General features: G+C 36.4%; 1 protein-coding gene across 3 annotated transcripts in view; it reads right to left on the bottom strand.

The window, feature by feature from the left end:
- Nucleotides 1–1,098: 1,098 nt before the first annotated feature.
- LOC107138623 (cytochrome P450 20A1) overlaps nt 1,099–16,614 on the bottom strand; it is a 67,907-nt gene continuing 52,391 nt past the window's right edge. For 2 of the 3 annotated variants that reach the window (XM_015481286.2, XM_048808350.1), the window contains 2 exons: nt 14,286–14,375; nt 10,779–14,140 (listed from right to left, as the gene is read on the bottom strand). In XM_015481286.2, coding sequence (XP_015336772.1) covers nt 13,990–14,140; nt 14,286–14,375 — 241 coding nt within the window. In that variant the 3' untranslated portion in view covers nt 10,779–13,989. Of the gene's footprint in view, nt 1,159–10,778; nt 14,141–14,285; nt 14,376–16,614 lie in introns of those variants that run through there. The other variant, XM_048808349.1, reaches the window with a different exon arrangement.

The raw sequence follows: 16,614 nt of genomic DNA, 5'->3' as shown, positions 1-16,614 counted from the left end.
CCTTCCTTGTCAAAGACAAAAAGATATAAAAATGTTTCCAACAAACCTTAAAAGAGTAGGCAGTATAAACCTGAAATTACTCACCATCATGTAGCTATGTGTGTAGGTATAATGATGGGAAAGACAGTATATCTTGAAAGGTGAACAAGGTGGAAAAGGAGGACAGCAGAATACAATGTCCCTAAATGGCCACTTTCTGTTCCCCAATGTAGCCAAGCTAAAGAACAATGAGAGTAGGAAAGTCCAGATACATATTACCTTGAAGGACACTGGTTTTCTCTTATGCACACTGGGAACTAGGGCAAGTTAGTGTTATCTGTAGAAAGCTACTTTCTTGCATGTATGCCAGGATAGTTGCTCCTTGGAATGCTGGTCAAGCAAACTAAGCAAGCTGATGGTGAAATCACCACTCTGCAGCCTAAGATGTAAAAATGTCTCTCTGAGTGGGGATGGGTGCAGAACTGAGGATACTGTGGAAAGGACATGTGTCACTCATCCAGCCAGCTGTCACTGGACAAACACCATGAGGGAGAGAAGGCACTGCTTGGTGAAGCACCCTGAAGGATGGAGGTGCTTTCAGTCTATCACCACTGAACTCTTCTTGGAGCAGTCTTTGATCTCTTCTAAGTTTTGCCCCAATAAACCATGTGTCTCTCTTGCTGTCTCCAGGCACTTTCTTTGGCCTGTCTAAAATCTACCACTTGCCCTGGCACAACTGGGCTGTGGACAAGAAAAAAATATGTTTTGAAGAAAAAAAGTTCTTCAATTCTTCTGTTCCTACTAAAGTTGGCTTTACATACATACCCCCCACAAACAGGAAATTTCAGAGCTAAAGCATAAAAAATTTAATAGTTTCCTTTTAACTTTATATTTTTATAGCAGATTACCATTTACTCCCCAAAAGCTGAGACTCTGAAATTAGCCAGTTTTGTTCATATTTTAGTCTTAAATTATGTTGAAGATTTTATAAAACTTCAAGTTTTTTTTTTAAAGAGAGAGTGAGAGTGAGAGAGAGAGAGAGAGAGAATTTTTTTTAATATTTATTTTTTAGTTCTCGGCGGACACAACATCTTTGTTTGTATGTGGTGCTGAGGATCGAACCTGGGCCACACGCATGCCAGGCGAGCACGCTACCGCTTGAGCCACATCCCCAGCCCCAAAACTTCAAGTTTTAAAATTAACTGGGTTTTATTACTGAAAACTATAAAAACCTTTATAAAATAACATGAATTGCAAGTAGTCTGAAATGTACCAGTTTTTTTAGACTATGCATTAATATCATTAGAATTTGTATGTTAAAAATTTGTTTATTTTTTAATCTAGGGGCATTCTTCTACTGAACTACATCTCCATCCCTCTTTATTTTTATGTTTTATTTTGAGAAAGGATCTCACTAAATTACCACAGCTATTCTTGAACTTGAGATCCTCCTGAATAACTGGATTACAGATATATGCCACTGCACCTGGCTCTCTTCCCTTTCTTATGACATCATGGGGTCCTATATTAGTCAGTTCCCCATTATTATAATAAAATACCTGAAACAATTAACTTACAAAAAGAAAAGGTTTGTTTTGGATTACAGTTCTGGAGGTTCCCAATCCAAGATCTAGTGTCCCCATTGCTTTGGGCCATTTATAAGGGCAACACATCTTGGCAGGAGCACATGACAGAGATTACCTCAGGAAGGGGCCTATGTCGCACAATCCCCTACAAGGGCACACTCCCAATGGACTAGAAGACCCCCTAGTAGATCCCACCTTTCAAAGTTTCTACCACCTCCCCAAATCACCAGCCTTTTAACAAATGTCCCATTAGTACAAACCATAGGAGAACCACCCTCATGACTTCATTTGACCCTTATTACTTTCCAAAGGCCCCACTTCCAAACATATGAAATGGAGATTAAATTTTCAACACATGGAGTTTTGAAAAACATATTCAAGCAACAGCAACCACCGATTGCTATTTTCATGAAATGGAATGAAGAGGTTAACAGCAAAAAACAAAACAAAACAAAAAACCGATTTATGATTTTTGTCAAAGTAATTTTCTATAGCCCTTTGGAAAGAAAGAGGCATAGAAAAAATCTTTGTATTTTAAAATGGCAGGGAACACTGTATTTAACTATACTTAAAATACATCGGTAGGATTTCTTCCTTCCTCCTCCACAGGAATTAACAATGTATTTCTCACAGATTTCTGTTAAATACTTCTATTATCTAAATGTCTACTCATATGAATAAGTGAATGACTCAGATCACTGAAGTATTTCACGGATTTTATGATGATATTTCAGGGAAAAATCCCATTTTACCTTCCAGCAGAAAAATCTTTGTCCATTATGATTCAATACAGGAAAGTAAGAATTTCCTCAGTGAAATGGGGCTTAGGATAAAAGATTTTTCACATACTGGACATTTTTTGCAACTTTAATAAATACATGTATTATGAAATTGTTTCTTTCTTTAAAATAAAGGTCTGGCATCTATTTTATAAAGAATTTTAAGACATCCTAGAGAGATTTAAAGACAAATGACATTAGATCTCCAGACACACACACACACACACACACACACAAGATAGATCGTAAATGAGAATTATGAACATTTGCAAGAACTATCAGCATACAAAATGGAAGTATAGCCTCAAAAATCACACTGCTATATATGAAAGGTCAAATGTCAATGTCAAATGTGTGCTGGAATAGTTCCATGGGCTTCAACCAGAGCAGCTGTAGAAGCAGCTAAGAAGGGGCTTATGCTTGGGATTTAATGCTTTGTAGCCACTGTCTTGAAATTCTTAATAATTTTACTTTTGAATTTGTGTTTTGTAAGTGAAGTCCTATGAGGACATGGACTATGCATCAGGAGTTTAGAGCTTGCCTCTGTGTCTCCTCCTACAGGTTTGTTATTGTTGTTGTTATTGTTTTTTTTGTGGTGCCAGGGATTGAACCCAGGGTCTTGTGCATGCCAGGCACTCTACCAGCTGAACTATATCCCCAGCCCTGCCTACAAGCTCTTAAGAGACCAGTTCTCTGGCTCCTGGCCTCTCTTGTATCTGGATCTCCACCTCACTACCACTCTTGCTTTCTGCCAGAACAACAACTGGATTGCATTGGCAGGAAAACTCGGGTGGCAGGCTCATTTGTCCCTATAAGTCACTGCAAGTTTCCAATGGAGACCTGGGTACAGACTGAGGAGGACCAGGTTCCTGCAAGCAGTCTGCTCTGAAGTGACTTGAGACAGGACAGGGAAGCAGTTATCCCTGCCCCCTGATAACACACAGCATGTTCACCAGGTGGCTGGCCAGTGTAGGAGATTTCAGTCCCTACTGAGTGGGGTGGAGGGGGTGTTATACATCTGCAAAGGTTGAAAGGATAGGCACATGAAACGCCTAGAATGACTAGCCTCCATCAAAGCCCTACATTTTTTTCTTTATCACTGGGCCCTACAGATTAGATAGCCAGTACTGATCCTGCCTCTTACTATGAAAATAAACCTCAAAACATTGACAAAAAAACTTTATGTGGAATTGTGGACTGGGGCCCTCTCTCTCTCTCTTTCTCCCTCCACTCTCCCCCCTCCCAGTCCTTGGGCTCAAACCCATGCTCAACAAACATTCTACCACTGAGCTACATCCCCAGACCTGGGCATCTCTTTACAAATGTTTTGTTTGTTTTTAGGAGCCTATTATTCATTTCTCTTAGTCATCAATAGCATATTATACTAATTTAGGATGTTCTTTTTGTTTTAGAAAGACCTGTCTTTCAAAAATATTCCTTCAGATAAGCTGTTGTTGTGGCTCAGTGACAGAGAGTTTGCCTTGCATATGTGAAGCACTGGGTTCGATCCTCAGCACCACATAAAAATAAATAACAAAATAAAGATGTTGTGGCCATGTATAACTAAAAAAATTAATAAAAAAGAAAAATATTTCTTCAGAGAATAAGATGAAACCAAAAGAAGTCATAATTCTGAGTAAACTTTTAAAAAATTATTGATATCATGGTGCATCATGAAAGAAGCAACAGGACTAAGGAGTTAGTCAATATAAATTAACTATAGGAGGTAAGGTTAATTCCCATATAAAATAACCTCCCTCAATTTAATTCGCCTCTTTTATAAGGTGATTAGATTAGAAAATATCTGTGGATTCTCTTTAATATAATACTGTATCATGAAGTCTATTAAGATGAAAGTAAACCAAAGCTAAATAATTAATAGATCATGCTTTTGATCTCAACTGAGTTAACTATCCTCTGGGGTTCTTGAAATAAACAACTATTTTTTAGAAATTGTACCACACAGACACTAAAATACAAAACACAAACATAGCTCTTCAACAAACATCTCAAAATTTCAGGTACCCATGTTAGGAGTTCATAAATAATATAGTCACTGCTACCCAAATGTAGCAGAAACCACCTCTTTATTCCTTTGCTTAAGAAATTCATATCACCAGAATTGAGGATAAAAATTCCTTTCTCCTAAACTTTGGGTTTCCCAAATCTTGCTGCTTTTTTCATAGCCCCTGACACACAAAATAGAAGTTGAAAATCAAGGGTATCTGAAATGAAGTAAAAGTAAATGAAGAGGTTTGATAAAGGCCTCTCTCTAACATTGCTGGGATACACACCATAAGCAGCCTCTGGGTTGTCTCTGTGCTCGTGCATGCCATTGTAGAGATGTTTCATGATTCTGAGTCATAGAATGATATCAACTAAGGATTAGATTTAGAAAATTCCTGGGAGGCTGGATCAGTTTTCAGGCTAACCAAAAGATGTGGTCCAGCATTTACCAAACTTCCTAGGGCCATCCTTTAGATAAGACTAAACAGAAATGCAGGATAGATTCGTGGGATCTCCTTCAATCCCAAATTTCATCTTGGGGTTGAAACCAGATCACTCATGATCACAGAACAAAATGATATTTACCTTTGTGGGACTGTCATGCCACAGAACTGACCTATTACTTGATTTTTATCTTCCAGAATTATATAATTTCCACAGGGCACCATCCAGAAAGAAATACACCAGAGATGCCCAATTCTTTTGGTAAATCTCTGTATTGGAACAAAATGAAAACTTCAAAGAGACAGACATAAAATTTATACACACATTAAGAAAGGTTGTCATGGCAACTTTGCTGGAAGACATGTATTTTTAAATCCAAGTAAATTTAGCATTCAAAACACATTTGCATCTCCCTCAAAGGTTCTGTATCAAGAATATTTTAAAAAATCATTTTCAAATTCCTCTGAATCTATACTTCTTAGAAAAGAAAGAAAAAGAAAGCTTAACAAAATCCTATGGATATAACAGTGATATAGACTTAATAAAATTATTTCCAGAAGGCCTTATATAAGAAAAATCCAAAGTGAAAGCCTAATAACATTATGCTTCTATTCCCAAAAGCTCTACCTCAATATCTCCCTCTACATTCTTAAATTGTTAGCAGGCAACACCATTTAATCTCTAAAAGATCCGTTTAAGCTCTAAAAGTTAATTATCTATTAGCTGATGACCTTGCAACATAAGCAACCAATCATGATATTGAACACACCTACTACTAGAATGTAATTAAGTAACAATTCATACAAGTAACTAAGCACTGTCCCCGAATTCTCAGGGTTATGGGAATCAAAACCAAGTCCTTAAGTGGCTGGAGGTGGTATGGGAGGATTAGATGAACTCTAGATAGGGCAAAGGGGAGAGAGAGGAAGGGAGGAGGCATATGGGTAGGAAAGACGGTGAAATGAGATGGACATCATTACCCTAAGTACATGTATGAAGACACAAATGGTGTGACTCTACTTCGTGTACAACCAGAGATACGAAAAATTGTGCTCTATATGTGTAATATGAATTGTAATGCATTCTGCTGTCATATATAACAAATTTTTAAAAATTAAAAAAAACCAAATTCTTGCACATGCAGAGCAAATGCTCTACCACTGATAGCTCCCCGCCCCCATGTTGTTCTTCAACTTAGAAAAACCAATTCTTAGCAGTCTCTTCTCACTTTAAAAAGTTTCTGAGTATTCCTATTAGCCTTGTGAGTTTTCCTTGATGAGATACCTGATTTCTCTTGCTCACACAATGAAAATAAAATTATGGTTTGACTCTTGGTCATTTCTTGTTGCTTCTTCCACCACCACAGCCTGTAACTGAAGTCTCTTGTGTTCCTTGCTGTGTAGGCATCTACAGTTTCCTTTGTGGACTGCTTCCAAACCCAGATCTGGAGAGTTGTGGAGGGTTCAAGATGGTTAAGTTTTGGGACATGAGACTGTGGGGTTCTCCCTCTTGGGGTGAAAAAAAAACCCCACAAGACAAATTCAATAATAATGTCATGCTTGCTTTTGTTGTTTTTTCCTTTGTTGCTGGAGATTGAATTAGGGCTTTGTGCAAGCTCTGTTGCTGAGTTACATCCCCAGCCTGCCATGCTCAGGATTATAATATAGCAGAGAGTTGTGCAGTGAGTTATTCCCTGTGCCTAGCAATAGGAATATAGCAGTGAGTTCTGGCACTTGCTATCTGGGTTAAGAATGGAAAAGTGAGGACAGAGCTGTGAGTCAGTAGAGCTACTGGGTGCTGGGCTCTGAAAGAGAAAAGAAATAGCTAAAAGATATGGAATTCAGGAATTTAGGTGGATCGTTTCTAAGACTATAGTCACTCTTACACTAGAAAATCTCTGGACCACGTTTAAGGAACTAGCTAAGAGATATTCCTTAAAACCATTTGCCTCTAGATCACATTGAACAAAATGGGTTCTGTTCTATAGAATCTTCATGAAATATTGGCTTTATTTATTTATTTATTGCAATACTGGGGATTGAACTCGTGGGTTCTCTATTACCGAGCAATATCCTTTGTACTTTTTATTTATTTATTTTTGAGACACAGTTTCTCTACATTGCTGAGACTGGACTAGAACTTGTGATCCTCTTACCTCAAACTCCTGCATAGCTGAGGTTATAGGTGTGTACCACTGTGCCCGGCTAAAACATCAGTTTTATAGGAGCAGGTTTTATAGTGTTATTGGGGAAAAATTTTGGAACATTCTGGTTAATCATATGAAACTAGTTTTCTTTGTAGTAGGAATTCTCAAATTCCAATATTAATATGAATTAAATCTGAGAAAGAACATACTGAGGAGACTCTAGAGAATGAAAATGATCAAGGAAACTTTTCGAGGATCGCACAGGATAGCATCCTCTGAGACACTCTTTGGGAAATAATGTTCTCACTAATTGTGCAAAAAAACATTGATCCAAGAATGTACCCTGGCCAGGCGCGGTGGCACACGCCTGTAATCCCAGGGGCTTGGGAGGCTGAGACAGAAGGATCTCAAGTTCAAAGCCAGCCTCAGCAATGGCAAGGCACTTAGCAACTCAGTAAGGCCCTGTCTCTAAATAAGATACAAATAGGACTGGGGATGTGGCTCAGTGGTTGAGTGTCCCTGAGTTCAATCCCCAGTACCCTCCCCCGCCAAAAAAAAAGAACAATGATGATCTAATGATAGAAGGGACAAATAACAACTAGCTTACAAACTATTTTGGTTGATATTTTGTATAACCTATTGTAAGTCTATGTTCACAGCTAATATGGGTGTCGCTGAAAGATGGCTACACAACATCTTGTAAAATATTTCTAGTAATGGGGTACTTTCCATTTCACAAACTACTCTTAGCATTAGAGGTAGTTTGACTATCTGAAATTTTTTCAACTACATAACTTCAATAATTCTCTTTACTTTATTGAAAATACACTAAAGACCCCAATAAAAATTACCTTATTTATTCAAAAATATTTATTGGTTGCAGTTTTGGGGAGAGGCACTTTACTACTTTGTCTGTAGTTACAATGGTGAAATAACAAAGTTTCATTACATAGCAATGCTTGTAAAGAAATACAAATTTTTATTTCTGATGTAAATAATCTTTTTTAAAAAAATTACCAAACAGGATATATGTAACTTATTTGCTTATTGCATTTTTTCAAATGCAATCAATATTTAGAAAAACAGCCAGCAGGGCTAGGTTGTGTGGCTCAGTGGCAGAGCATTTGCCTTGCACATGTGAGACACTGGGTGTGATCCTCAGCACCACATAAAAATAAAGCAATTGTGTCCAACTAACTAAAAAAAAAAAAAAAAGACAGCCACCAAATTGTAAACTAAGTAAGTGGAGAGTGAAACTGGAAGAAGAAATGTCATTTCTTGCCTTTTTACTTATTGTTTGGATGTTTTACAAAGTAGCTGCCCCCTCAAATTTTACAATTACCAATTTAATTACCAAATTCTATAAATCAAACATTAAAATTGATATATATTTTAGAAGTCTATTCCTTTTTTTTTTTAAGGCTATTTACTGAGACCATTACAAATATGAAGCTACAAAAGAAAATGTTTAAAATACATTAAGTAGGCTTGGGGTACAGCTCAGTGGAAAAGTGCTTGCCTAGCATAGGTCCTGGGTTTGATCCTCAGTGACCTCCCCCCATAGCAGTGAGAGTAGACCATACTGTTATGAAGGTACTATGTAAAAATTATATGTGGAAATTAAAAAAAATTAAACCATTACAGAAATGTGGCTGGGTTGGTAATATTCTTTGTCCATTTATAAATTTCTTTAACTATTAGTATTTTATTATTTTTAATCATTTTCAGTTATTATGAAGAATACATCAGGAGCTGGGGTTGTGGCTCAGTGGTAGAGCACTTACCTAACATATGTGAGGTCCTGGGTTCCATTTTCAGCACTGCATATAAATAAATAAAATAAAGGTCCATTGACAACGAAAAAAAATATGTATTTTAAAAAGAGAAAGAATACATCATATTGCTCAACTCCTCCTTAAAATTAAATATACCAACAGTTAGGCGTGGTGGCACACTTCTGTAATCCCAGCAGCTCAGGAGGCTGAGGCAGGAGGATTGGGAGTTCAAAGCCAGCTCCAGCAAGTCAGTGAGACCCTGTCTCTAAGTAAAACACAAAAACGGGCTGGAGGTTCTGGGGTTGTGGGTCAGTGGTAGAGTGTTTGCCTAGCATGCTTGAGACACTGGGTTTGATCCCCAGCACAGCAACATAAAAATAAACAAATAAAATAAAGGTATATGTCCATCTACAACTAAAAACAAAATATTAAAAAAACAAAAAGGGTGGGCTGGTGTTGTGGCTCAGCAGTACAGCACTCACCTTGCACATGTGAGATACTGGGTTCGATCCTAAGCACCACATAAAAATTAATAAGTGATATAAAGGTATTGGGTCTAACTACAACTAAAAAATAAATATTAAAAAAAAGGGGTTGGGGATGTGGCTCAATGGTTAAGGGTCCCTGGGTTCAATCCCAAGTAATAAAAACAAACAAACAAAACCCGTAAATACACAAATAAATAAACCCCACTGAAGATATTAAGATAATGTGATGTTCAGACACTTGCTTTTTCTTATCTAGTATTTGCCCATCTTCATTTACAGGCAAAGAGACACTGTCTTCGAACCTACTATTATGCTCTAAGAACTAAAAGAGATAGGTATATAGAGCACTCGGTTCATAACAAATGCTTGTTCCACCCCACTCTACTTTCATCCTAGTTATTAGTGCCAGTTTGTCTCATCTGTTCCCTATTAGAGCGGGTCACTCAACAGCTGAAAGCAATACTGTACTATTTGTTTGGGGTGTTTTTTTGGCTGTGTTGATTTACTTGGACTTCTGTTATCAACATTAATCATTAGTCTTGATAACTTACAAAACAGGCACAGCAGAGTTAAGGAGAAAATTAAGGTCACTTGTAACAATTTGTTGATAAAAGCCTGCCTTTGAAGATGGTGCCCATTTCTCTGCCAGGTTTCTTCCCACAGCAACTAAAGGACCATTGCTAAACTACTTGATACCATCAGTCACATCTTTGGTTTTACATATAGTATTATTGTTTTTGAAGTGATTTTTCAATTTGTCAACATAACCATATGTAGAAAAAAGAAAATTTTGTGGGATAACAATACGTTTTATGGATTTGGAGGGAAAAAGGTGACTTCAAAGAAGAAGTATATATAATCTATTAGTTTAAAATCTATTTCTATGTAGTGATGAGGTTCAAACCCAGTACCTTGCACATGCAAGGTAAGTACTCTACCACTGAGCTACAACCCTAGCCCCTGGAACTCTGTTTTTGATTTTCAAGTTTCCTATATGATTTTCATAACAAAAAATAGGTCTTGTTGAAACAATAACAATTTTAAGCTAAAGAAAACAAATATTGGCATATGGGCTATAATAGAATCTATTTCTAGAAAATAATGGAACTACACATTCCTGGGCCAGATAATAGCACCTGAGTTTTTCCCAAACACACACAGAATTAATTTTGCCTTAAATTTTACAGTCCATACAAATGTTTTGTGCTTATGCTTTTAACATAATTAAGCTTCTTAATTATCAAAAAGAATGTAGATCAAGTCAGGTGCATGCCTGTAATTCTAGTTACTCAGAGGCCTGAAAAAGAAGGATCACAAGTTTGAGGCCAGTTTTGGCAAATTCAATATCAGCCTGAGCAATTAAGCAAGAATCTGTTTCAAATGAAAATAAAATAAGATAAAACAAACACCCAGTACCTTAAAAAAAATAAATAATTATCAATGAAGAAATAAAGCTATAAAACTTTATAATCAATTAAAAAGCTACCTCTGGTTAAAGGAAGAGTCCAGCTAGAATCACATACTATAAACCATTAGTGACACTGAGGCTACCAAGATAAATATAAAAAGCCAAGTAAGAGCAACAGTGCATGGATAATTTATTTTGAACATGTTGTTAACAAACATTTTTTGGTGTCGGGTACTGTATCTAAGGCCTGTGCATGCAAAACACATGCTTTACCACTGAGTACCCCCACCCTGTAGCCTGACAGTATAGTTTTTTTAATCATCTAGAAAATGATTTTTTAAAATGTTTTAAAGTAGTAATGTAACTATGGACAAAATATGCTCATATAGCTGGATTCCTCTTTGTTCTTTTCTCCTTGATTCTAATCATTACCAGTTATTTGCATCTGCTTCATATATTGGTAATTACACTATAGAGTTCTGACTCTGGCTCCCTCACCCTGTTTTTGCCTTAATAATGCTTATCAGATGTCACTTGCTTTAAAATTCCATCCATCTCATCTCATCTGATCTCACTGGCACCTGGTTTACATATCAATTGCCTACTGTAACCTTCCACTGCCAGTTTTCTATCCACTCACTGAACTGGGATAACAAAGGAAGATGCTCTGTATACACAAAACCAGAGTAAACATAGATAGGAGGGGACAGATTTAATAATGCCCTTTAAAAAACAATAATAACTAGGAGTAGATTTCACTTAAAGTTTTAGAATTTAAATTATTCCATAATCTTTTCCCAGAAATAAAAGTTGCATCTAATTAAATTGTATGTTAGCTCCTTAGAAGTGGGTCTAAAATGCCCCTTTTGGTGGGCACAGTGGTACACGCCTGTAATCCCAGCAGCTTGGAAGGCTGAGGCAGGAGAAACACAAGTTCAAAGCCAGCCTCACCAATTTAGTGAAGCCCTAAGCAACTTAGCAAAACCCTGTGTCAAAACATAAAAAAGGTTTAGTGGGGCTGGGGTTGTGGCTCAGCAGTAGAGCACTCACCTAGCATGTGCGAGGCACTGTGTTCGATCCTCAGCACCACATAAAAATAAATAAATAAATAAAATAAAGGTATTTTGTCCAACTACATCTAAAAAAAAGGGGGAGGGCGGCTAGGGATGTAACTCAGTGGTTAAGTACCCTATGTTCAATCCCCAGTACCAATAAATAAATAAAATTAAAATAAAAAAATAAAATGCCTCTTTCACTCATCTCACTGAGAAGCTATTTATCCACTTGCTATTTAGCCATAAACACAGCATAAAATAACTTGATAGCTAGGATTTTTTTTTCTTTTTCTTTTTTTTTTTCTGGTGTTGGGGGTTAAACTCAGGGCCTCCTGCATCCTAGGCAAATGCTCTGTCCCTAAGCCTTAGGCCCATAATCTTGACACTAAAATAACAAATGAAATTCACCACTGTTAAAAATAACCCACTTGCAAACAATTATCATTTTTCTTCCTTTCCTCTATCTGTACATGGCATTTTTCCTTTAGTAGCCTAAAAATAAACATTAAAAAAAAAAAAAGGAAAAGAAATTCTTCATGAATAGTGTAGCCAAAAAAACTGACTAAAATACAATGTTTTGGGGCCTAGGGGTAAAGCTCATTGGAACAGCACCAGCCCAGCATGCATGAGGCCCTGGGGTCAATTCCCCAGACAAAAACTAACCCTTCCCCCAATATAATGCTATCAATAAAGTATTACATATAAAATTTAATCAGTATTAAAGTGTATTCTGAAAGACACTTAAAATACTCCCCAAGCCTTATTATTTCTCTGCAATAAGACTGAACATTTTTCTAAAAGTTCATTAGCCATTTCCTCCTGCAAAAGATGACTGTTCTTATATTTTGTCCATTTATCTATGGTATATTTTTATTACCAACTTGTATGAGCTCTTCATGTATAATATGGTTATTATCCCTCTCATGTTATGCATATCTTTCATATATATATATATTAGCTATAAATGGACATAATACCTTTATTTTATTTTTATGCGAGGCGAGCCCTCTACCACTGAGCTACAACCTCAGCCCCATCTTTGTTTTCTTTTTCCCCAATTTTGGTTGTGATCTATGGTCAGTGCCCTTTCCTTTCTTACTGACCAGTTCATTACATTTAGCATATGAGATAATACAATAATAAATTCCAAATGTTTCTTTCATGGATGAAAATTAGTGGAATAATATGCTGCCAAGATTTGCAACAAAACAGAAGAAGACTTAATCTTAGTTTATCACACAGGAGAAATGTTTCAAAACACATTAAAGATGAGTGTGGTGGCACACACCTGTAATCCCAGCAGCTGGGGAGGCTGAGGCAAGAGGATCACAAGTTCAAAGCCAGTCTCAGAAACTTAGCAAGGCCCTAAGCAATTTAGTGAGAACCCGTATCAAAATAAAAAATAAGGGTTTTGGAGTTGTACCTCAGTAGTTAAGCACTCCTGGTACTAAAAAACACACACACACACACTACACTGAAGCCCAGCAAAAGTGGTGCATGCTGGTAATCCCAGCTATTTGGGGACTGAGGCTAGAGGATCACAAATCTGAGGCCAGCTTCAATCATTTAGCAAGACCCCGTCTCAAGGGAAAAAAAAGTGTTTGGGATGTAGCTCAGTGGTAGAGCACCCCTGGTACTGGTGGAAACAAACAAGCAAAACATACACTTTCAGAAGCAACTACATTATTTTCCAAATGAGTGAGAACTGTTCAAAACGATGAGCCTTGTGTAAACCATTAAATGAACCCTGTGTGTGCGGAGGCAAACAAACATCAAATGCAAGGTAGATTGGTCAATGAACAATTCAAACCTAATAAAAATGATTAAAACACAAACTAATAAACAGTCCCAAAATAAAAACAATCCAGGAAATAAAACTATAGGAAGTTCCATTATTTCCCTTTAAGGTGATTTATTGGAAATATAAAAAGGAGTCAGGACTTCTTGGTGTGTGGAGACCGAATTTTTTTTGTATGTGTGAATATTCAAAAACATGATTCCCCAACTTGTTCAAAATAATTTCTCTGTTCAAGAATTTTAGAGATCAAGCTAAGAAAAAGAAGATGAAAATCATGGCTTAGAAAATCATAAAAACTAAAAGTAGAAAATTAAAGCTGCCTATTAAAATTATCCATATACTGGTGCAATAAGGATAAATGTGTATCATGCCCTAAGAAAATAATATATATAAAAATCCAAATTTACATAATGAAGTAATAGTGTTTATGTTATAATACTTGGTTTATAAAAGGATCCAACACATATTTTCTAAATGGCCATTTTCCTCAGTCGATTTAACAAAGATTTTAAATGTTTACAATTTTAATGTCTCTTTGTGACAGTGATCCAAGCTTCTTCCCTTGATGATGTGACCAGTTCATACTTTGTTTCAATAACTTGTCCCTCTACAGAGAGTAGGCGCAGTCTCTTCACCAACACACTGAGAAGCACAGTGGTCACCATATATGCAAACCTAGTCAGAAAGAAAGGCAACCAGTTACCAAATTTTCAAATTATACCCTTTTTATATAGATTCATTATTCTCATCAATAGTAATTGTCAAAATTACAAAAGGAGAGTCTGGTATTTTTTTCTTTCTCATTTTTTCTATCATTCACCTTAACTCTGGGCATTCCTGTGTGCCTGAAAATCCAAGCAAAGAGAAAGTTTTCATTGCTGATTCATCATCAAAGCGATCTGGATCAAACCTAAAGAGAAAATTGGGGGTTAATTATAATATAGCTCCACTGGCCTTTTAAATATTGACGTAAAAGAACACAAGTTTGTAATAAAATCTAACATTTGCTAAAAATAAAAAGTGCTGTCATGTTATATTTCATTATGTTGCCAAATTACACTTCATGATTTTCAAATAGATGTAAAATACGTTTCTCAGAGCTAAGAAGGAATGCTACATAGGTTTATATCATTTCATGAGATACAAGGATAATTCACACAAAAATCAAATAATGAATATTAAATAATTTTAAGGCCTGTTACATAGGATCAATATGTGGGCATTTTACATTGCTTCTTTAGTTAAATTTTATTTCTTAAAACTGGAGGCTCAGGCCTTAAAATTATATTTATCAATTATACTATACCCAGATTTATTAATAATTGAGGAAAATGAAGGCGCTAGGAAAAGTTTTTTGTTTTTAGAATTTTGTTCTGTAAATTGTCACTGCAGAAATGAATATCTTAAAAATAACTTACTATCATGCAACATAAAAATTCCTTCCAAATACAGAGGTATTTTAAAAAAGCAAAACTCTGAAGTTTAAAAAGAGGAAAAAGAGCAGGGGGCAGAAGATGGGGGCAGGCTGGATGAGGTGGTGTATGCCTATTGTCCCCAAGATGAAACCCTATATTCAAACTCAAACCTGTATAGCTGTTCACAGCAGTTTCATTCACAGTAGCAAAACACTGGAAACAACTCAACTTTAGCAGATGAATGGTGAATAAATTCTAGTATACCAATACAATGGAATCTTACTCAACCATAAAAGGACATAAAACAATCTACCTGGACCTTGAAGACATCCAGTTTAGTGGAAAAAGTCACTCTCCTCATCCTCTTCTGTGTGAATATTATATTTACCCTATAAGTAAACCATTGTGTCCAACAGGTGCATCTCACTTCTATATATATTTCTGTTAGAGTAAGTTTTTGCTTAAGGTACCTACAAGAATGAATCCTTAGATGAGTAAGGAAGTGCCCAGCTTCAGAAATCTTTGCTTCAGAAAAATGTCACCTATATCTCCTAAGTGTGATTACATTCTAAAATGAGGGCTTGGATACAGCTCAGTGGTAGAGCACTTGCCTAATGTACAAGGGGCCGGGATTCGAGCCCTAGGACAATAGGAAAAAAAGAAAAGAAAGAAAAGCCTAGAAATGATTACCACTGTGCATCTATTCCTTTTAATATTTTCAATCTGTAACCTAGATTCTCTGAGCAGTTGCATGATAGCAATACTATCAAAAGTTATAATAAAGGCTGGGCATGGTGGTGCACACCTATAATCCCAGCAGCTCAGGAGTCAAAGGCAAGAGGATTGTGAGTTCAAAGCCAGCCTCAGCAATTTAATGGGACCCTAAGCAACTCAGCGAGATTCTGTCTCTAAATAAAATATAAAAAAGGGATGTGGCTCAGAGGTTAAGCATCCCCGGATTCAATCCCAAGTACAAAAAAAAAAAGTTATAATATAATTTCTATAGTTTTCATAGAACACTTAAAACTTATCAAAATCTTGGCACTTTTTCCACAAGTATTTTTTAAAATCTTAAAACTTATAATTTTATTTTTTTGTAATTATAGGTATATATTTTCCATCAAAGCATTTTTCATTTTCCTATAAAAGCCATTAGAAATTTAAAATTTACCTAAATAATTTTTACTTAGCAAAATTTGAATTGGCTGGTGTTGAATTTATTAAGATTTTCCTTTAATGTCATTGTAATACTAAAAACTAAAATGACAAGAACATTTAACACACCCATCCTTACACTCCAGATTTAGGTCCACAGTACTTCAACTCTGCCCCTTGGCATTTCACACTGAGGTCTTACCTGAAGTCAACTGATAACCCTTTTCCAGGGCACTAAATCTATCCTTTTTTGGGGGGGTGGGGTACTGGGGATTGAACTCAAAGGTACTCGACCACTGAGCCATATCCCCAGTCCTATTTTGTACTTTATTTAGAGATGGGGTCTCACTGAGTTGCTTAGTGCCTCTTGATTGTGGAGGCTGGCTTTGAACTTGCAATCCTCCTGCCTCAGCCTCTAAAGCCACTGGGATTACAGGCATGTGCCACCACACCCAGCTCAGGGCACTAAATCTAGACTACTATCTTAAGTCAGACTTTACTAGATGGCCATCTATGAGGCAAACAACAGTAGCTTTCTTCTTTACCTTTGCCTTCCTGTTTACCTGCATGAGACACATA

This window comes from Marmota marmota, unplaced genomic scaffold, assembly GCF_001458135.2.
Source record: "Marmota marmota marmota unplaced genomic scaffold, marMar, whole genome shotgun sequence".
Taxonomy (NCBI): domain Eukaryota; kingdom Metazoa; phylum Chordata; class Mammalia; order Rodentia; family Sciuridae; genus Marmota; species Marmota marmota.
Note: the sequence above shows the minus strand (reverse complement) of the source record. Positions and strands in the feature narration are given on the sequence as shown.